Source organism: Stegostoma tigrinum, chromosome 19 (assembly GCF_030684315.1).
Source record: "Stegostoma tigrinum isolate sSteTig4 chromosome 19, sSteTig4.hap1, whole genome shotgun sequence".
Classification (NCBI taxonomy): domain Eukaryota; kingdom Metazoa; phylum Chordata; class Chondrichthyes; order Orectolobiformes; family Stegostomatidae; genus Stegostoma; species Stegostoma tigrinum.
The window spans coordinates 549,372-572,702 of record NC_081372.1 but is presented as its reverse complement, the minus strand read 5'-3'; the positions used below and the strand labels follow the sequence as shown (position 1 = coordinate 572,702).

Sequence of the window (23,331 nt, the reverse complement as noted above, 5' to 3'; positions counted from 1 at the left end):
ATGAAACCAAATAATTGTGTTAATTCCGTGACTTTAAAGAACCCAGAAGGAAGGTGTTCAGAGAACACAAGGACGGCTTTGGAAGAAAAGTCTAAAATCTGACCAAATTCTCACTTACACAAATACACGTGTTGTACAGTATGCTTAGGCAATCCTTTATCAAATCTTCACTCACTGCAAGACAAAAATTACAGCAGTACATTTAGCAAACCCAATTTCTATTTAACTTCAGGCTTAACATTTAACAATTTCAAAATGCTTTACCTTGCAAAAAAAAACATGAAGTCAGAAATTTTTTTTGTCATTGAAAGGCTTGCCTTTTTCACAGCTCTAGTCCAGTCACACAACTGCAATACATTATAACTACTCCATTAATTAAAAAGGGAAGGGAACGCAACGACCCTCAATTAATGAATTCCAGCATTCACAAATGAAATAAAGTTAAATTGTTATAAATTTAAGAAACTTAGAGCTGGGGATGAGACTTCACACCTGCATTGCCTTTTAATTAGATGAGTCATAAGTGCTAATGAGCACCTTAATTCCATTTACCCAGCTGTCCTCTAAATTCCTGACAGCCATACCCAACATCTCTCTCAACATTTTTAATTGCCCATTCAGCCACAATTTTAAGTGGAAGGACTTGTGAAAATAAATGTTTCTTAATGTCTTTACTATAAAGTGCAGCTCTAATCTTAATGTTTTGCTGTTTTTCTCCACTCCACTAAGGAAACAGTCTGTTCTTTTCTATCCTGCATCCCTTTGCCAATTTAAACGCTAATAGATAACCTGTAGTCTCTTAACCCAAGAATTCAAGTTAGCGTATACAAATTGTCCACACCTTAAATTGTCACAATCAGGTTCACTCATGAATTTGCAATGCATTAAACTGCAAAGGTTTATCAACCGTACAAAAACCAGTCGAGTGGATTTAACACAGAACAAGTAACCGTCCATGTGGTCAGACTACACGCAGAGCTGCTGCTATTTGAAATACTGTCTGGACTGTAATGTAAATTCTTTAAAAAATTAGACAGTTACAACATTGTCAAAGACACTAAGTAATGCTATTACTTTTCCTTTTATTCCTCATTATATTCAAGGTTTATAACCTAGGTACTTGTACCTAGGATAGCATCATGGAGTACATGCGTCAATAAAGAATATTGTATTTTATCCTATCCTGTCTACCTGCAACTTCATTTTCAACAAACTATGAACCTGCACTCCAAGGTCTCTTCGATCAGCAACACTCACTAGCACCTTACCTTTAAGTGTATAAATTGTGGCCCAATTTGACTTTCCAAAACACAGCACCTCACATTTATCTAAATTAAACACCATCACCACTCCTCAACCCATTGGCCCATCTGATCAAGATCCAGTTGTACTGAAGTATTGTTTTCCTCTGTCCAATAAAGCTCTAATTTTGGTGTCATTGCAAACTTACTAACCATACGTCCTATGTTCATGTCCAAATCCTTTACTTAAATGACAAGCAGTGACCTAGCACCAATTCTTGTAACACATTGCTGGTTATAGGCCTCCAGTCTAAAAAGCAACCCTCCACCACCACTCCCCTACCTTCTACCATCAAACCTGTTCTTTATCAGAATAGCTAGTTCTCCTTCCTATTTGGTGTACTTTAACCTTGCTAACAGTTTACCATGAGGAACCTTGTTGAATGCCTTACTGAAGTCCATATAAATCACAACTACCACTTTGCTCTCATCAAACCTCTTGTTACTTCAAAAAACTCAACTTAGTGAGACACAATTTCTCACGCACAATGCCATGTTGACTATCCCTAAACAGTCCTTGCCTTTCCAAATACATGCAAATCCTGCCCCTCAGGATATCCTCCAAAGGTGCCCACCACTAATGTCAGATTTACTTGTCTATAGCTCCCTGGATTTTCTTTACTGCCTTTCTTAAATAGTGGCACCACGTTAGCAAACCCCCAGTCTTCTGGCACCTAGCCTTTAAGTCAAATGATACCGATATCTCAGCAAGGGGCCCAATCAGGCAACAGAGGAGACTGCTGGGATCTGGGCAAGATATTTAAACACTTGACTGGTTACAAGTGATCTGCCAGATGACTGAAAGATAGCGTGCGTGGTTCTTTTGTTCAAGAAGGGATCGGCCGGGTAATTACTAACCAGGTAATCTGATGTCAGCAGTAGGGAAATTATTGGAAAAATTCTGCGGGTCAGGATTAATCAATACATGGTACGTGTGACAGGCTGCGACTGAAGTGAAATAAAAATCATTTAGAAGGGAGGCCTGGAATACAGGCACAGCAACAAATAAGTAGGGCATCAAAATTGGCCAAAAAGCAAAGTACACTAGCAATGTCTGAGCCATGACAGATACAAGAGAAAATTCTGCTTGGGGGCATGTCCTTGCAAGATCCAAGGCCAGACAATTGAAACCAGAGAGGCACCAGAATACAAAGAACTGCAGATGCTGTAAATCGGGAACAAAAACAAAGTTGCTGGAAACGCTCAGCAGGTCTGGCAGCATCTGTGGAGGAGAAAACAGTTATTGGTTCAGGTCCGGTGACCCTTCCTCAGAACTGTTTCTATGCTGTATTACTCTTATGGATTAATATCAGAATCCTGCTAAGGTGGGCTCTTCACACATCCTAGTTGCTGACGTGCTCTTATCTAAGTATCAGAGCTATAGACATGACCAAAATCTAAGAATCTAGATTTTAGGATGAAATAGGGCAGGATGGATGTTCCCAATAACCAGGAAGTTCTGAAGCAGGGGTCACAATTTAAAAGGATAAAAGCTTGGCCATTTCAGAATGAGACCAGGATAAATTTCTTCACCCAGAAAATGGTGAGCCTATGCAGCAAAAGGGGTCAAGGGGTATCAGACAGGAAGAGGGTATCGAGTTGGATGATCATGATATTGAACGGCCACGCCTGCTCCTACTTTCTGTGCAAATCATATCTGGCACAAAGGACAAGTGTGGTGATTGGCCAACTGACTGATTTTATTGCCACATGTACCAAAATACAGTGAAAAGCTTTGTTTACAAACAGTACAGGCAGATCACAGCAAGAAAAGGATGTTCAGATCAAAAAGACTTAGAGGCATATAGGTCACATTGCAGGTTACATTATTTGAGGCTAGAGTCCATTCACCAGTCTGATAATGGCTGGGAAAAAAACTGTTCCTGAGCCATCTCGTACGTGTTCAGAGGTCTGTATCTTCTGCCTCACTGAAGAGGTTGTAGAATGTCAGTACCAGGGTGCGAAGGATCTTTGAAGTTGGCAGCTTTTCTGCAGCAGTAAGCCCCGTAAATAGAGTCCTTGGATGGAAGGTTGGCCACTGTCTGGGTTGTGCATGCCACCTTCTGCACTTTCTTACAGTCCTGGGCAGAGCTGTTGCCATACCACACCATTATGCACCCAGACAACAAGCTTTCAATAGTGCATCTCTAGGAGTTGAAGGACCTGATGGACATGCCAAATTTCCTGAGCCACCTGAAGAGGTGGCTTGTTGTGTCTTCCTGACTGTTGCATCTACATGGGCCCAGGCAGTATGCTTTCAACTGTGCATCTGTAGAAGTTTGGGGGAGGACCTTTTGGACATGCTATATTTCTTGAGCTGCCTGAGGAAGAGGTTTGTTGTGCCTTCTTGACTGTCATATTTGCGTGGGAAATCCAGGACAGGTTGTTGGTTATCGTCAGTCCAAAGAACTTGATGCTCTTCACTCTCTCAACTTCAGTTCCGTTGATGTAGATACGGTAGGGGGGCAGCGTGGACATATTCTCCCCCTTTCTTTGTGAAGTCAACGATCTCTTCCTCAGTTTTGCTGACACTGAGAGACAGATTGTTTTCATCGTACCACGTCACCAAGCCCTCTACCTTCTGACTGTATTTTGACTCATCGTTGTTAGATATCTGTCCCACCATGGTGGTGTCAGCAAACTTGAAGGTGTTCATATGGAATTTGTCAACAGTCACAGGTGTACACTAAGTATAGTAGTGGGCTGAATACATATCCTTGAGGCGCTCCAGTGTTGAATGTTATTGTGGAGCAGCCCTTATCCATCCTCACTGATTGCAGCCTATGGGTCAGAAAGCGGATGATCCAGTTGCAGAGGGCGAAGCTGAGATCAAAGTCTCTCACTTTTGAGATCAGTGGGGAGGGGACAACAGCTATCATCACCATAGAATCCCTACTGTGTGGAGGGCCCTTGGGTCCAATAAGTCCTCACCGACCCTCAGAACATCCCACCCAGAACCATCCCCTTAAATCTATGCATCCCTGAATACTACAGGCAATTTAACATGGCCAAGCCATCTAGCCTGTACATCTTTGGACTGAGGGGGGAAACCGCAACACTCAGACACAGGGAGAATGTACAAACTCCACGCAGTCACCCAAGACTGGAATCAAACCCAGGTCCCTGGAGCTGAGAGGCAGTAGTGCTAACCAAGCCATTGTGCCGCCGCAAACAAAGGCTAACACAACTAGGAAGTGCTCATTTTATGTCGAAGACAGAGCTGTAGTCAACGAGCTGGAGTTTGACATAGGTGTCTTTCATGTCCAGATGTTGCAGGGATGAGTGCAGGGCGAGGGATGTGGCATCTCTGTGGACCTGTTATGTCATCAGTAAGCAAACTGTAGGGGACTGGGGCAGAGATTGGAGTTGATGTGGGCCATGACTGGCCTCTCAAAACACTTCATGATCACTGAAGTCAGGGCTATTGGACTGTAGTCATTAAGACACACTGCATGTGTTTTCCTGGCTACAGGGATGATGGTGGTGGCGGCCTTGAAGCAGGTGAGGACTCTGGCTTGTAGGTAGGAGAAGTTGAAGATATTGGTGAATACCTCCGCCAGCTGGTCTGCACAGACAGTGAGTGCTTGGCTAGGGACACCGTCTGGGCCTGTCACATTCCTTGGGTTGACTCCCAGTGATCGGACTTGTGGAGTTCCTTAAGGTGGCATCCTTGCTCCAACATCTTCAGCTGCTTCAATGACATTCCATCATTAGAAGGTAAAAGTACAGATGCTCAGTGATGACTGTGCAATGTTCAGCATCATTTGTGATTCCTCAGAGTGAAGCAATCTAAGCTCAAATGCAGCAAGACCTAGACATTATCCAGTCTTGGGTGAAAAGTGGCAAGTAGTATTCCTGGCACACAAATGCCGGTCAATAACCAAGGGGGAATCTAACCATCTCCCCTTTACTTTCAACACCGAATCTCTTACAATCAACTTGCCCATTGACCAGAAACTGACTCAACAAAGTATATAAGTTCAGTGGTTACAAAAGCAGGTCACAGCTTCAGAACCTTGTCACGACTAACTTGCCTCCTGACTCTTCAAAGCCTATCCACCATCTACAAGGCACAAGTCAGATGTGTGGTGGAACACTCCCCACTTGCCAGGATGAGCACAGCTCCAGCAATACTCAAGCAACTGGATCCCAGCCACAACTAAGCACATCTCTTGCTTAGAGCCACAACCATAAACCTTAATCCTTCCACCACTATTCAGGAGGAACACTCTAGACGCATAGCAGAAATTTACCAAGGCTCCTAATACAGCATATTCCAAACCAATGGCCGCTATCATTTAGAAGGTCAAGGGGAAGAGTCAATAAACGTGGAGCTGGAAAAGCACAGGAGGTCACCCAGCATCCGAACAGCAGGAAAAAATCATTGTTTCAGGCCGAAACCTTTTGTCAGGATGCAGCAACTGCAGTCCTCACTGCCTCCAAGGACAGTGGATATATGGGAACACCATCATCGCCAAGTTCCACCATTAGGCCACTGAGCATCCGGGCTTAGAAATACATTATTGCTCAATAAACGTGGAGCCGGAAAAGCACAGCAGGTCAGACAACATCTAAGAAGCAGAAAAGTTGACATTTTGGCCCGAAACAGTTGATTTACCTGAAAGGAGTTTGAGAAAGCAGCCCACCATCACCTTCTCAAGGTGAACAAGGGATGGACAATAAACTCTGGTCCAGCCAACAGCACCCACATCCTGAGTTGGGAGTCACCAACAACCAGCCCCTTATCCAGACATGTTTCAGACCAGGAGTTTGAAAGCTGTTACACACGAAATGTCTTAATATCATACTCACTTTTCTGCTTCTTTTTCTGTGGTGCAAGTGTTGGCCGCATAAGGATTTCAACTAAAAGCTGCAAAAGTAGTTAAAAAAATTGGACACAATCAAAATATAGATACTTAAGAAGTTACTCACTGGTTGAGAATAAAAAACATGCTAAACAAATACAGGCTAAGGCAGACTTGGCTATATTTATTACTTGTACAGAATGTTATGTTGCTCAATTAAAACTGCCACATTAAAGCTAACTTAGAAGGTGCTGTATTCATTTAGCACCAACACTTTGCAATGAAGCACCCCATTCAAGCAAGCCCCAGTCAAGTTAGAGGAAGTTAAAAATCACCCACTACAACAACCCTTTGTTCAGACAAGGTGGTGTCTCTCAAACTTGACTGTTTTTTCAGTAAGTGACAAAGATGACTGATGAGGACAAGGTGGTAGATGCTGTTTACGTGGACTTTAGCAAGGTTCCTCATGGCAGGCTAATACAAAAGGTGAAGTCACAGGGGGCTCCCTTGAGCTGGTAAGGTGGATACAGAACTGGCTGAGTCATAGAAGACAATAGTGGTGGAAGGGTGGTTCTCTGACTGGAAATCTGTGACCAGCGGCACTCCGCAGCTATCAGTTCTAGGGGCCCAGTTGTTTGTAATGATTCGGAGGAGAACGTAGGTGGCTTGATTAGAAAGTTGTGGATGATACCAAGATTGGGGGTGCTGCAGTAGTGAGGAGGATTGCCAGATGATACAGCAGTATATAGGCTGGATGGAGACTTTGGTGGAGAAATAGCAGATGCAGTTTAATCCAGACAAATGCGAGGTGATGAATTTTGGACAATCTAAAGCAGAAGGGAAGTATACACTAAATGGCAGAACGCTTAGTAGCATCCCCATACACAGGGATCTACATGTACAGGTTGAGTGTTCCCAGACAGCGGCAACACAAGTGGATATGGTCGTCAAGAAAACATGGCATACATGCCTTCAGCGGTCAGGATAGAGAGTACCAAGAATTGATAAGTCATGTTGCAACTGTATTCAATTTTAGTCAGCTGTATATGGTATATTAGAGTCAGAGCTATACAGCATGGAAACAGACCCATCAATCCAACTCATCCAAACTGTCCCACTTGCCAGCATTTGGCCAATATCCCTCTAAACCCTTCTTATTCATATACCCATCCAGATGGCTTTTAAATGTTGTAATTGTACCAGCCTGCACGACATCCTCTGGCAGCTCATTCCATACGTGCACCACTACCACTGTGAAACAATTGTCCCTTTTAAATCTTTCCCCTCTCACCTTAAACTTTATCCTTCCAGTTTTGAACTCTGCTACCCTGGGAAAGAGACCTTGTCTATTCACCCTACGGTGCCCATTGTGATTTTATAAACATCTATAACACGATCCCTCAGCTTCCAATCCTCTAGGGAAAACAACCCCAGCCTAGTCGGCCTCCCCCTATAGCTCTAACACTCCAACCCTGCCAACATCTTTTTAATTCTTTTCTGAACACTTCAGAGTTTCACAAAATCCTCCTTACAGCAGGGAGATCAGAATTGAAGGCAGTACTCAAAAGTGTCTAACCAAAATCCTGTACAGTTGTAACATGGCCTCCGAACTCTCATACTCAATGCACTGACCAATAACAGCAAACAGACCAAACACCTTAACTATTCTGTCTACCTGCAGCTCCAATTTCAAGAAACTATGAACTCATACTCCAGGGTGTCTTCATTCAACAACACACCCCAGGACCCTAGCATTAAGTGAATAAGTTCTGCCCTGATTTAACTTTCCAAAATGCAGCACCTCACATTCACCTAAATTAGACTCCATCTACCACTCCTCAGCCCATCTGATCAAGGACCCGTTGTACTCGGAGATAACCTTCTTGGATGTCCAATCCACCTTCAATTTTGGTGTCATCTGCAAACTTACTAATCATACCTACTCTGTTTGTGTCCAAATCATTTTACATAAATGACAAAAAGCAGTGGACCCAGCACTGATCCTGGTTGCACACCATTGGTCACAGGCCAATGATCAGCAACCTACCACCACTATTGTCTCCTATCTTCAAGCCAGTTCTGAATTCGGTATTCCACATGATCTAATCTTGAACAGTCTACCACATGGAATCTTGTCGAACACCTTACTGAAATCCATATATATCACGTCCACCGCTTTGCCTTCATCAATCCTCTTTGTTAATTCTTCAAAAAAGAACTCAAGTTAGTGAGACTCAATTTCCCATGCACAAAACCATGTTGACTATCCCTCAATTGGTCCTTGCCTTTCCAAATACATGTACATCCTGTCTCTAGGGATCCCCTCCAAAACAAACTGCCTGTCATTGAAGTCAGGCTCGTGTCTATAGTTCACTGGCTTTTCCTTAGCACCTGGGTGTACAAAGGTTTGGTCACTATAGTACTAAAGTGGAGGCTTTGAAAAGGGTACAGAAATGGCTTCAGGATGTTTCCTGGTTTGGATTGTATTAGTCATGAGGAAAGATTGGATAAACTTGGTTTATTTTCACTTGCACGTTGAAGGATGAGGGGGCAACCTAATAGAAGTTTAAAAATTATAAAAGACATGGCTAGATGGATAGTCAGAATCTTTACCTTAGGGTAGACATGTCAACTATGAGGGCACAGATGTTTAAGGTCAAAGGCAAAAGGTTTAAAGGAGGTGCGAGGCGCAAGTTCTCTTTTAACCTGAGGGTTAAAAGTGCCTGGAATGAGCTGCCAGAAACTGCTGTGGAGGCAAATACAATAGCAATGTTTAAAAGTCATTTTGACAGATGTGTGAATAGGTAGGGAATAGAGGGATATGCACCCTGAAGAGGAAAATTTTTTTTTAAAGTTTGGAGAGGCATGTGCACGCACAGCATTGGTGGACCAAATGCCTCGTTCCTGTGTTGTACTCTTCTTTGTTGCACTGTCCTTCCCCATATCCCTCAATTCTTTTGGAAATTTTTAAAATTAAAATTGATTTGATTAACTGATTTAACACCAGTTAGCATTTGTGGAAGTGAATCACGAAGCTCTACCAACCATTTTGAGAACGTTTCCCAATTTCAATGAACCAATGAACATGTCTCGAATTTTTTAAGACAAGTCCGTCATCCTAAACTCCTTAATTTGTAGAAACAGGTTTTTAACCATCCAACTGAGATGCTCACCTTCAGATCTTAATTTCTTTCCAATAATGGTTTCAAGAAAGGAACTATCCAAGGTGCACACATTTGCTTTGATAAGACCAATGTCTAACAAAGATTCAACTCACTATGACAGCTTCTCACATTAAAGGAAAAGTCTGGATAAACACAGGCGCAAAAGCAGATGATGGTGTTGGGGTCAGTGGTGGTTCGCTAGTTGACCAGCACAAGGGCCTCTCCACTTATACCATTTCAGATTTAGCTTTCAGCAAGGAAATTCCTACAATTAATAAAAACCAAAAAGAGCCACAGGTGCTATAAATCAGAAACAAAAACTTTCTCTGTCCTCAGTTTCCAAGGCCCAAACACACCTACCAGGTGAAGCAAACCTTTACATGCACTTCACACAACCTAGTCTTCTGCATTTGTTGCTCACAATGTGGTTTCCTCTACATTGGAGGAACGAAGTGTCGACCAGATGATCGCTTTGCAGAGCAAATTCTATCTGCAAAGAAGACCGTGAGCTTCTAGCTGCCTGTCACTTCAACACAGCACCTTGTTCCCTAGCCAAGATCTCTTTCTTGGGCTTGCTGCAGTGTTCCAGTGAAGCTGAAAGAACAGCATCTTATTTTCCACTTGAGGAGTCTGCAGCCTTCTGGACTCAATAGAGCTCAACAACTTTAGGGTTTGACCTCTCCCATGTCCTTAGCCCAACCTCCATGCACCAGTTCTTGATCAGTCTGTTAGCACACAAAATACGTTATTAGCCATTAACTGTTGCATTAACAGCTATTTACCTTCCAAGCCAGGTCATTATCAAGTCCTTAGTCTGTCCAACTGTTCTTATTTCTTTGGGCTCTATTCCTACCTATTGTTTATTCGTTATACCCTCCCCCCCAATCCTATCCTCTGCATATAAACAATATTTTCCTAGCTACCATCAGTTCAGAGGAAGGTTCACTGGAGTTGAAAATGTTAACTGATTTCTCTCCACAAATGCTGCCAGACCTGCTGAACTTTTCCAGCATTTTGTTTTTGTTTCAAATTCCCATTTGTGCCCGCAATAATGTTTATTGCCAGCTGTTAGCTGACACTGTATAGGAAAAAACGTTTATAATTTTACACTGTGCCACCCAGTCACATTTCACAGTATCATCTGCCCATCACATCTGCACGGGCCTTCCAAACAAACATCATGATTGGCAAAAGACAGGCACATTCTCTCCATGTTCCTGCATATTTGAATAGAAACAAAATCAGCTATGCATTCTCGAATGCCTCAATTGAAGCTGCCTCCACCATATTTCTAGACAGTGCATTTAAGTCCTCCAATATGTGCATTAATCCTCACATCAAATATACTGCTGCAAATCTTTAAATCTGTGCAATCTTTCTCCAAACTACTGAGTATCTGGTCGTCCAGAACCCTCATGATTTTGAAGACTTCTTTAAATATTCCCTCGCTCTTCTACTCTGAGAAAAACAAAATCTCAACTATCATTGGACAACGCGGACCATAATCTCAGGTTGACCACTGTCACCTGCAGTCACTGTGACCTGACAAAGGAGGTTACCTACTATCACGGGATCACTGACGACTATAGAAATGCTGGTCTGCTCCCCTAACTAAATGAACACTCTACCATTATTGTTCTTCCAATCTCTTTCCTTCCCTTTTATGCAGCTGAAGCACATGCAGTGCTATGGGCTTGGCTCTGCCTGCACTCAAAGAGCCACTACTGCCCTCTGCAGTATCCAGATTGGAGGGGAAAAAAAAATTCAGTGAGCAAGACTGTATCAGGGACTTCCTGTTTAGTTCTCTTGATACCGCCCAGCAGCCATCCATTCCTCAGATGCCTGCATACTCCAATCTTGCAACATGACCACCTTCCTAAACACACTATCCGTGTCTCCTGTCTTGTGGATGCAGCACAGCAGCTCCAACCATCACACTGGTTTCCAAAAAAAACCAAGCTCAAGTTCCTGTAGAGAATGAACTTTCTGGTGTACAAAGTGCCCATGACTCTCACCACAGGATGGGGATTCCACTTAGTGAACACCTTCAGCTTACTTTTGGACAATTTACTTCAAAAGTTTAGAAATGTACTCTTACTCATCAACCAGCTTCTTCTGTGCCTGTAAAATATGTTACTTAAGAATTAAGAGTAAGAACCAATGCTTAAAAAAGGTAAAAGTTTTTTAAAAAGAATACTCCTTTCCTTCTTCAACTAACTCCTTCAATGCTTAAAATTCCCAGCAACTGTTCAAATTACATTTGGGCTCATGAGAAACTGAATCTTTTAGCCCGATTGGTTTCACCCAGCTCTTTCCAAAGAATGTCAGAAAGCATTATTTCCCCCCCACATTCTAAATAACACCTTATACAACTTCAAGTATTTAAAATGTAATACTTACATCTACTCCACCAAAAAGATCAAAAACGTGTGTGTTGGGAAATTTGGACTCCTGGGCACCTTTCCCATCCTCAGTCACAAATGCCATGGCCTCCATTGAGAGAAGTGGAGCAATTTCCTATTAACAAGGGGAATGAAAAAAAGAACCAATCAAAATTCAACAGACCAAATCTCAAGCAGTAGACTCCATTAATTTCAACTTGGTTGAGTAGTCAACTGTTTACTTTGCAAGTTACATTTTTTCTTCAAAATTCTGATTGATCCATGGTATACCTTTAACACATTTGCTATAATTCAGTGTCCTGAACCTTGTTTCTCTATGAAAATCTGTAGCTCAGGTTGCGATTGGGGCTGCTCGGTCACCAAGCTGACTGGCTTTCGTGAAAATGTTTCGTCTCCCTTCCAGGCGACATCTTCAACACTGTCTAGCCTCCACTGAAGCACTGTTGTTCTGGCCAGCTCTCAATTTATATGGTACGTTGTGTCACGATGAGTAGTCCTGTTTCCGGTTTTGCGCTGTAATGGTATGTAGATGGGGTCTATTTCAACATTGTATCAGTGATAATGGGAACTGCAGATGCTGGAGAATCCAAGATAATAAAATGTGAGGCTGGATGAACACAGCAGGCCCAGCAGCATCTCAGGAGCACCCGAGATGCTGCTGGGCCTGCTGTGTTCATCCAGCCTCACATTTTATTATCTATTTCAACATGTTTGTTTTTCCCACCGTTGGTTGAAAACCAGACCTCTAGGAATTCTCCTGCTTGTCCTTGTTTTGCTTGTCTCAGCTCTGTTACATTGTCCAAGTGAAACTGATGTCCTTCTATGTGCTAAAACAAGGGAGAGTTGGTCGTGCTGTTTTACTGCATGGTGGTGTTCAGGTATGCTGGCGGCAGGTTTCCTGCCCGTCTGTCCTGTGAAGTGTTTCTCGCAGTTGCTGCATGGTATTTTACGTATCACTTTTGTCCTGCTTATTATCGGCACAATTGGTTTGTGTGCTATCAAATATTCCAAGAGGTCGTAGGAGCCTTGTTATCAGTTCCAACGTGTATCTAACTGAAGGTAGGGTGGTCAGTGTGTTGGGGCATACAGTGTCTACTTGGTGTTGTTTACTTGCCAGGCATCAATGGATGAAGCTATTAGGGTACCCATTGTGCACAAAGACTTTGTGTAGTGTTCATTTTTGTGCAGCAACAGGATATTGCCACATGTTATCGCTCACTTAAACAGTCGTGACACAGCTTTGTGGAACCTGGGGTGATTACTTTTATAAGTCAGGATTTGGTCCATGCGTGTAGTCTTTCTGTATATGGTGGCAAGGAATTCACCATCGTTCATTCAATCCGTCATTACGTCTAGAAACAGGAGTTGATTATTGTTTTCTTCTTCCCTGGTAAACTTGATCCCAGAGAATATGCTGCTAATAAGGTGGCGTGTTTCTTCTAATTTTGCTCGTTTAGTTATCATGAAAGTATCATCCATATGCCTAACCCATAGTTTAGGCTAGATCTGGGGCAGGGCTGTGCGTTCAAGTCCTGGCATAACAGCTTCCGCTATGAGATCCGAGCTGTGTATACACATGGGCGTCCCATTAAATTGTTCTTTAACCTGACCGTTGAAGATGAAGTGCATGATAGGGCATAGTCTAGTTGGAGGAGACCATCATTTCTTCCTTGTCGACTTTTATGTTTCTGATGTTAGCACAGGAATTCCTCTGCTGAGTGTACGGAGTGGGTCGATTCATTGGTGAGGTGTTTCAGTGTTTATTGTGACTCCTTGGCTAGCCTGTGCGTCAGTGTGCCCGGGAGAGAAACCATGGGTCTGAGGGGGACGTCCAGTACTTGGGTAGTCCGTAGAATTGTGGCCGGGGGGTGGTTTTGAGACATCAGGTTTCAATTTCAGGAAGTCTGCTTGTGTTATGTGGCCTGCCCATTACAATTTCTTTAGTATATAGGTGACCCTGTACACAGGCCAAATCCTGGATTACAATAGTAACCACCCCGACAGAACTGTCAAGAGTCTCGTTTACACGAGCAAAAACACTAACACTAACCCCAAAGATGCGCAAAAGCAAGGAGGAACACCTGTAAAGTCTTTGCAAACAACAGGTATCCTAACAGCTTCATCTGTTGGTGCCCAGCAAATAAACAGTACCAAGACGACACTGTATGCCCCCCAACACACTGACCACTCCGCCCTATATTAGAGACACATCGGAACTGACAAGACTCCTACGGCCTCTTGGAATATCGATAGCACACAAACCAACAGCCACACTTCTCCAGTTAATCTCAAAGGCCCCATACCCACAATGAGCAGGACAAATGTGATATACAAAATAACATGCAGGAACTGCAAGAAACACTTTGCAGGAAACTAGCCACCAGGACATACGAACACCAACATGCAGAAGCACACAACCAACTCGCCCTTGTTTCAATACATAGAAGGACATCGTAACACAACTAGGACAAGCCAAAACAAGGACAAGCAGGAGAATTCCTAGGGGCCTGGTTTTCAACCAATGGAGAGATAAACAAGTATGTTGAAATAGACCCCATCTACATACTGTTACAGCACAAAACTGGAAACAGGACCGCCCACCACAGAACAAACCATATAAATTCAGAGCAGGACAAAGCAACAGCACTTCAGAGGCAAGGCAGCACTGAAGATGTCACCTAGAAGGGAGACGAAAGATTTGCATGAAAACCAATCGGTTTGGAAAAATCAACCAACAACTTACTGTTTAAATTTGAATAACATGAATTGGTTAATGAGTCATGGTCAAAATGTTTCGGTGCTGGATTGGTGTTCTTGTGCATGAATCACTTACAGCAGTTAATTAAGATGGTAAATGGAATTTGGGCAGTACGGTGTTTCAGCGGTTAGCACTGCTGCCACACAGCACCAGGGACCCCCAGGTTCAATTCCAGCCTCAGATGACCTTGGGAGTTTGCACAATTCTCCCTGCATCCAGCAGGTTTCCTCTGGTTTTCTTCCACAATCCAAAGATGTGCAGGTTAGGTGGACTGGCAATGCAAAATTGCCCGTACTGTCCAGGGAAGTGCAGGCTAAAGAGATTAGCCACGAGAAATGCAGGGTTACAGGGATAGGGGTGCGTCTGGTGGTATAGTCTTTGGAAAGTCAGTGTGGAGGGCGGCACAGTGGTTAGAACTTCTGCCTCTGTGTCAGGGAACTAGGTTCAATTCCATCCTCTGGCAACTGTGTGGAGTTTGCCCATTCTGTGTTTGCAACGGTTGCCGCCAGGATGCGTCAGTTTCCTCCCGCAGCCCAAAGATGTGCAGATTACGTGTACTGGCCATGCTAAATTGCCCACAGTCCAGGGATGTGTAGGTTAGGTAGATTAGTTATGGGGCATGCAGGGTTACAGGGGTGGCAGTGGGTGTAAGTCCAGGTGGTATTTTCTTAGGGAAGTCGGTGTGGATGCATTGGATCAAGTGGCCTGTTTCCATTCTTGGAATTTATGGAATTTTAAGCATGTAGAAAAGTGTTGTAACTGTGCAAATTATTGGTGACACTACATCTGGAGTTCCATATACAGTCTGGCCCCCTGATGGTGTGTGACATGCACTGGCTAGGATAAGCTGGTCAAGGATACTTGAGGAGATGATGGTGGGTGGGCAATTACAGAATTAAAGAACACATGAATGAACTTCAACAACTGTACAGCCCTGTCTAACATCTGAGTAAAACAGAGCAGTTGGCTCAACCATGGCTAACAACATTATCCCTGATTCCCTTAAAGCCAAAAGAGGCAGCATATAAACTGACCAGAAAAAAAAGTAGCAAACCCGAGAACGGGAGATATTAAAAATTCAGAGGAGGTCAGAAATAACCTTCCAGAAATGCTAGGGGACAGAAGGTCAAGCATGTAGGTCGAATTGAAGAAAATCCTTTTGAAATTGAAGAAGGTGGTATTGTGGAAATTGATGGGAATAAAACCCAGTAAGTCCTCACAGCCTGATGCTCCACATCCCAGAGTACTTAAGGAAGTGGCCCCTGAAAGAGTGGACGCATTGATGACTATTTCCCATCATTCTATTGACTGTGGACGAGTTCCAACAGACTGGAGGGTAGCTAACATAACCCCAACTGTTTTTTTAAATAAAAAAGGGAGAGCGCGCGCATTATGGGAAATCATAAGCCGATTAGCCTGACATTGTTAGATAATAAAATGTGAGGCTGGATGAACACAGCAGGCCAAGCAGCATCTCAGGAGCACAAAAGCTGACGTTTCGGGCCTAGACCCTCTCTGATGAAGGGTCTAGGCCCGAAACGTCAGCTTTTGTGCTCCTGAGATGCTGCTTGGCCTGCTGTGTTCATCCAGCCTCACATTTTATTATCTAGCCTGACATTGTTAATCACTTCACCATTTTACCCACCACCAAAGAAAGTGGTGACAGGATCGGTCCAAATCAGCAAGGATTCACTAAAGGGAAATCACGCTGGAATTTTTTTTATGAGGACATGACCAGTAAAGCGAACAAGGGTGAATCATTGGATGCTGCGTATCCGGACTTTCAAAAGGCATCAACAAAAGTCCCACACTAATGATAAAGTGTGGAGCTGGATGAACACAGCAGGCTAAGCAGCATCTTAGGAGCACAAAAGCTGACGTTTCAGGCCTAGACCTGTTTGTCGGGAAGGAAGAGGGTAACTTCTTCAGGTTAGGCATCTCTGGAAGAGGCTTCGCAATGGCCTGCTGTGTTCATCCAGCTCCACACTTCGTTATCTCGGATTCTCCAGCATCTGCTGGTCCCATTATCTCTCCCACACTAATGAGATTAGTGGACAAAATTAAAGCTTAATGGTAGCTGAGGTAACGTGTCGATGTGGATACAGAAGTGGTTGGCTGACAGAAGTGAAGAGTAGGAATAAACGGGTCCTTTTCAGAGTGGCAGACAGTGATGGGTGGCATACTGCAGGGTTCAGTGTTGGGACCGTAGCTGTTCACAATACATGTTAACGGTTTGGCCAAAGGAATAATGTATATCTCCAATCCACAAACAACACAAAGCTGGGTAGCAGCATGTGCTGTGACGAGGATGCTAAGAATCTGCAGTGAGAGACTTGGACAGGGTGGTTGAGTGGGCAAATACTTGACAAATGAAGCATAATGTGGATAAATGGGAGGTTAACCACTTTGGTGGTTAAAAACAGGCAGATTATCTGAATGGCAGCAGTATAGGAAAAGGTGAGGTGCAACGAGACCTGGGCGACCTGGCAGAAGAGTCACTGAAGGTTGGCAGGTAGGTACAGTAGGCAGTGAGGAATGCTGACGATGCGAGATGTAGGTCAGAATGCGAGACGATGAGGAGTACTGGAATAGGGATATCTTGCTGCAGTTATACAGGGCCCTGGTTAGGCCACACCTTGAATACTGGGCACAGTTTTGGCCTCCTAGCCAGAGGAAGGACATTCTTGTCATTGAGGGAGTCCAGCGAAGGTTCATTAGACTGATTCCTGGGAAGACAGGGCTGACGTATGAGGAACGGCTGGATTGACTGGGCTTGTACTCGCTGTATTTTAAAAGATTGAGGCAGGATCTCAGAAACAAAAACACCAATGGGACTGGACAGGCTTGATGTGGGAAGAATGCTTCTGAAGTTGGAGATGTCCAGAACTCGGAGTCCTGAATAAGGGGCAAGCCGATAAGGAAGAATGTCCTGTGGAGCTCACCACCTCAAGGTGGGTGGGTGAGAGACAAACGAGGAGACAGTATGGAAGTAGATGGATAAGCAAAGTGAAGATAGAGCTCAGAGACACAGAAAGACAGTTATGCAGACAAAAGGATTGATAATAGTAAGCGAGGGACAAAGAAAAGCTGCTAATGGGTTGGGTTGTGATGACAGGGAGATACCAAGGAGTGCAGATGCTGGAAGCTACACACAGTAAATGTGGAGCTAGAAAAACGTAGGAGGTTAGACAGCATCCGAGAACCGAGTCCTGACAAAGGATTTCGGCCTGAAATGTTGACTTCCCTGCTCCATGGACACTGGCTGACCTGTTGTGCTTTACCAGCTTCACACTTATTGAACCATGTGATGACATGGCCTGGTGTTGGGGGGACAGGTTAATAAAATGGAGAAAGGTGTTCAGACCTTGGAGTTATTAATCTCGATATCAAGTCGTGAAATCTGCAGGGTCCCCAAGCGTGAAATTCTGGAGCCTTACCTGAATATTGCAGGCTGGCCCAAGATGAATGTTGGCAAGGTTGAGATGACAGGCAACTAGAAGCTAGCAGTCATTTCTGCAGACAGTGAATAGGTATTCTACAACGCAGTTGCCCACTGTGTAATACATCTCCCCATTGTAGAGGAGACCACATGAACAATGAATACAGGAAACCAGATTGACAGAATTGCAGGTAAATCGCTGTTTCACTTGGAGCTTATCTCTGGAGGCTCAGATAGTGAGGATCGAAGTAGCAAACAGACAGATATTACATCTTTTACGACAGGATGGGAAGGAGCCAAAGAGTTACTGCGAGCGGAGGAACAGACTGTGGCCCCCAACAGGAAACAGTCCCTGCAGAGGGGTAAAGGGAGAGCAAGAAGGGTAATGCTAGTCTGCTGGCGGCATGCCATTGGACGGGGACAAAACAGTCACTTGTGATCCTTTTGATGCTGATGGGGTGGAAAATGAGGAGCCGAGCAACCCTCAATGTTGTGGGAGGGAAGAAATATGGTGAAGACAAGGGTTTGATCCATTTCCCACACGCAACTGAAGGGCTGCTTCAGCATTAAAGAGAGGTGACAGCAGATGGAATGAACTTCGGCTGTTTGATCTGGTGTCTACTCTCAATCAGTTCCTCAGTACACGTCAGAATTTTTTGTTATAACAGAATCTATCACGTTCATGGGAAGATAAATTTGATGACTTACATCCTATGGTTTTATGAAAAAAAATGAAGACATGGGTGAGAGGGTGGCAGGAAAGATGTGCTGGCTGCCAAGGTACACTATATCCCTTCCTTATTACTATGCAAATTTGCCTGCTTTAAAACTGAACAGTCGGCACTTCAATTCACAACTTACAAGCTATGCAAATACGAAAAGTTTTGAGAATACCACTTGCAGAAGTTCCAGCAGTGCCTGCAGGTCTCTTTATGCCTTTACTGGAGCAATTGGAGTGATGCAAGATTTATTTCCTCCATTCATGGGATGTGTGCAAAGTTGGTTGAGCAATCATTTATTGGCCACCTTTGATGGCCTTGAGGAAATAGTGGCAAGCTGCCTTCCTAAACTGCTGCAGTCCATTTGATATAGGTGCATCCATGAGGCTATTGAGGAGGAAGCTCCAGAAACAGTGACAAAACAACATTTTTCCAAGTCCAGACGGTGAGTGGTTCGGAGGCAAATTTTCAGTTGCTTCTGCTCGTTCTTCTAGATGGAAGAGTCATGAGTTTGGAAGGTGCAGTCTAAGGAGCTTAGATGAATTTCTGCAATGCATCTTGAAGATGGTACATACAGTTGCTACTGTACATTGGTGGCAAACAAACTAAATGCGTGTGGATGGAGATTACATTCTAGTGTGATGCACTGCACAAGTTAAAGTAAATTGCTATTCGATAAAAGGGCCGATGCAATCAAGCTGAAGAGATTTGATTACTGCAGTACGAGAAATACTTTGCAGCTACTGACAGCAGAGCAACCCAATTGCTTAAAACGGAGTGAGGGACTGGACTGAGAGCAGAGATTGACAGTAGGGCAAGGTCACAGAGACGACAATCGCTGATTTTAGCCTTATTCCAGTGAAATGGCTAAAATCTCTAGTACTGACCTTTAAAATTCCATGGCAAAGTAACAGCCCATCATTGTTAGGTTGGCTGTTTGTGTATAGTTTTTGGACCAGATGTGGGATTCCATTCCACTTCGCAGTTTTGTCCCTCTCTCTCAGCAAAGTATCTGGAATCTGCAAACAATTAAACACAACAATTACCAAAACTCAAATACACTGGCACATTTTGGTTGAAGGTTTCATAATCTATCTTCTGTAAGTGCAACTGTCACCAATGATCTGCAACACCCAGCCTTTTTTGCAGAATGACCTTGCACCCTCATGTATTGCTGCAGGGTAGGAAACGGTAAAAGTATTGCATTAGCAAAGTTTACACTTTGAAAGGGAATACTTTTCATCGTGAAAGTAGGGACAGAAGAGTTACTGTATATAACTGACTGAGCCTAGATCCTTCATCAGAGAGGATGACTTCTCTGATGAAGGGTCTAGGCCCGAAACATCAGCTTTTGTGCTCCGAAGATGCTGCTTGGCCTGCTGTGTTCATCCAGCTTCAAACCTTGTTATCTTGGATTCTCCAGCATCTGCAGTTCCCATTATGTCTGACCATATATAAAACTTCTCCATTGATAGCCTATGGCTTTGCTTTTATTTCAAATATTCTCCTTCATGTCTCTCCTGATTTTCCACATAGAATCATTGAGCCCTTACAGTGTGGCAACAGGCCATTCAGCTCAACAGGTCCACACTGCCCCTCCAAAGAGCATCCCAAGACCCATTCCCCTAACCCTGCATTTCCCGTGTCTAACGGGCTTAACCTGACCATTCCTGGGCACTATGGGCAATTTAGCATGGCCCATCCACCTACCCTGCACATCTTTGGACTGTGGGAGGAAACCCACACCGACATTTTTTTGGGGTTGGGGGTGTGGGAGGAACGTGCAAACTCCACAATCAACAGTCGCCAGAGGCTAGAATTGAACCTGGTCCCTGGCACTGTGAGGCAGCAGTGCTAATCGCTGAGCCACCGTGCTGCCCTCCAGGGTCTACCTCAAGTATGTTGCTCGCAAGTAATCATGAGACAGTCAAAATTAGGTTATGGCCCAACAGGTTTGTTTGAAATCACAAGATTTTCAGAGTGTAGCCCTTTCATCAGGCTCACCTTGTGATTTCAAATAAGCTTGTTGGACCATAACCTGGTGTTTGACTTCTGACTTTGTCCACCACAGTCCAACACAGCCATCTACACATCACAAGTAATCATGGCATGGCATCAATTCATTTATTCTAGGTGATTCCCTCAATACCACAACCCTGTCAGAAACCTGGCTAAAAGCTGACAACCTCTTCCCCCAACCTAAAAGATTCCTAACAGGAATTCCTACCAGACAGACATCTTAGTAGAGGAGATAATGGGAACTGCAGATGCTGGAGAATCCAAGATAATAATCTTGGTAGACATCTTAGTAGATATACTTATCATTTGCTCTGGCTAAAATCACCAGAATGAAGTTGCAGTTCTTATCAAAGCGCACCATGAGGCAGTGGCATGGCAGTAATGTCACTTGACCAGAATCATCCAGGCTAATGACCTGATCCATTGGTTCAAACCCGCACCATTGCCGGGGTGAAGGAAGGGGGGGAAAAAGGAGGTCTGCAGTCCACACCAACCCTCCAAACAGCATTTGAAGCTTATGAATGGTTAAATCCTATCCTGGTGCAATAGCTGCAACATCAAACATCAGATCTGCCATGCACACCTACACTGGCTACCAGCCAGTGTTTCAAACTAATATTACGGAGATTCTCATTGAGAATCGTGCATACTCAGCCACCTACATCTCTCAGATTTCTCATATACAGAGGCTGTCCATGCCCATACGTAGCAAGATTTGAACAATAGTCAGGGTTAGTTTAAGAAAGACGCCAGTAACATTCATGCTATGTGCTAGGTAACGTTCACCTCCAAGAGAATCTAGCTGTGTCAACTTCGCATTCAATGGCATTACCAGCACTGAATCCTCCAACAGAAACATCCTTTCTTCCTCCCAATATAGTCCTTCATAGGACATGGGCCTCACTGGCCAAGCCAGCATTTAATAGCCATTCCTAATTGCTCAGGGGGCAGTTTAGAATCAACCACATTACTGTGGGTCGGGAGTCACACCTAGGCCAGACCAGGTAAGGATGGCAGATGTCCTTCCCTGAAGGACACCAGTCATAGATTTTTTTTTGACAATCAACAATCGGGTTCATGGTCATTACTACTATTAATTCCTGACTTATAATGTAGTCCAAATTCCATCATCTGCCATCTTGGATTTGCTCCCACATCATTACTGGGGTCCTAGGATAAATAGTCGAGGTAACAGGCCATTGCCTTCCCTTGAACACCTCCTAGAGTTTACCATTAATCAGAAACCGAATTAGACTAACCACAGCAACAGGCTCAACAACCTCTGTGACATCCCGTTTGGGTTCTCCTTGGGCCACTGAGCTCCTGACCTCATCACAAGCTTGTTCAAACATAGGCGAGACAGCTGAATTCCCGAGGTGAGGAGAGGAGAGAGTGACAGCACTGGGCATCAAGGAAACATCTGACCAAGCGTGGCATCATGGAGTCCTCACAAACTGGAATCAATGGGAATTGGGGGCAAACTCTCTGCTGGATGGAGTTATGCTTGGCACATATGAAGACTGTTGTGGTTGAAGATTCTGGAGCGGAGATGACGGACCTCTCCAGGCTGCAAAAGTAGGTCAGAGGCTAGGAATACTATGGCAAATAACCACCTCTGACTCCCCAAAGCCTGTCCATCATTTAACCAGTACAACTTAGGTGTGAGATAGAATACTCCACTTGCCTAGACAGGTGCAGCTCCAACACCCAAAAAGCGTGACACCATCCAGGACAAAGCAGCATGTTTGATGGCTATCCACTCCCCCCCCATCACCAATGGTCAGTATCTGTTTGTATTATTTGCAAGATGCACTGGAAAAATTCTTCAAAGATCCTCAGACAGAACTTTTCAAGCGTATGACCACAGCAGATACATAGGTATACCACCACCTGCAAGTTCCCCTTGAATCCACTCACCATTCTGATCTGGAAACAGAAATTGCCATTCCTTAAGTGTTGCTACGTCAAAATCCTGGAATTCCCTCCATAAAGAGCATTGTAGGTCAACTGACAGCATGTGGAAAGCAGTGGTTCAAGAAGGCAGCTCACTATCACCTTCTCAAAAGTGAAACTAGGACAGGCAAATGCTTGCCAGGCAGCAAGCCCCACTTCTCATTACTGAATTTAAAAAAAACTTGATACATTTCCAAAGTTCCTTCTCAGTCCACAAGTTCAAAATCTTAGAACTTCCTTCTTGGCAGCACTAATGGCTAATCAATGGAATGCAGTTTGAAAGGATTGCAAACCAGCATCGCCTCCACAATTAGCAATGAATGATAAATGCCCACGTATTCCTATATTCCATGAATGTGAAATAGCAAGGAATTCTAGGAGGTGTGCCAACTCTCAAATTGACATCTTCCTTTCTGTTACAGGAGAAAGATGATTTCCAAGCAATAGTTTGAGTTTCACTTTCCAAACGGCCACATGTTCATAGCAATTTACACGATTTAAATCTTCACTTTCAGGATGATCCTGAATTTAGGACGTCAACCTCACCCATTTAATGTGAATGCCACATATTAAGCACGAGTAAAGTGAAGAGTGAGGGAGAGGAAATATATACTACAGAGAATAGAGATAAAGTGCAACATGCAGAAAAAAAATCTGAAATAAATTGATCCTAGAATTCCCATGGCCAATATCTTCAAAATTCATTGGATATTTTCTTGTAAACAAATACGCCTGTATTATGCATTTTAGGTTATTACTCACTGGCAAAAA

General features: G+C 43.7%; 1 protein-coding gene across 1 annotated transcript in view; it reads right to left on the bottom strand.

Moving 5' to 3' along the window:
• Window positions 1–23,331, bottom strand: part of LOC125461540 (short transient receptor potential channel 4-associated protein-like) — a 106,632-nt gene that overhangs the window by 71,169 nt on the left and 12,132 nt on the right. Inside the window, exons 2-5 of the mRNA XM_048550452.1 lie at window positions 19,476–19,607; window positions 11,671–11,787; window positions 6,114–6,171; window positions 119–174 (exon numbers count right to left, since the gene is read on the bottom strand). Of these exons, the coding sequence (XP_048406409.1) occupies window positions 119–174; window positions 6,114–6,171; window positions 11,671–11,787; window positions 19,476–19,607 (363 nt within the window). The remainder of the gene's footprint in view (window positions 1–118; window positions 175–6,113; window positions 6,172–11,670; window positions 11,788–19,475; window positions 19,608–23,331) is intronic.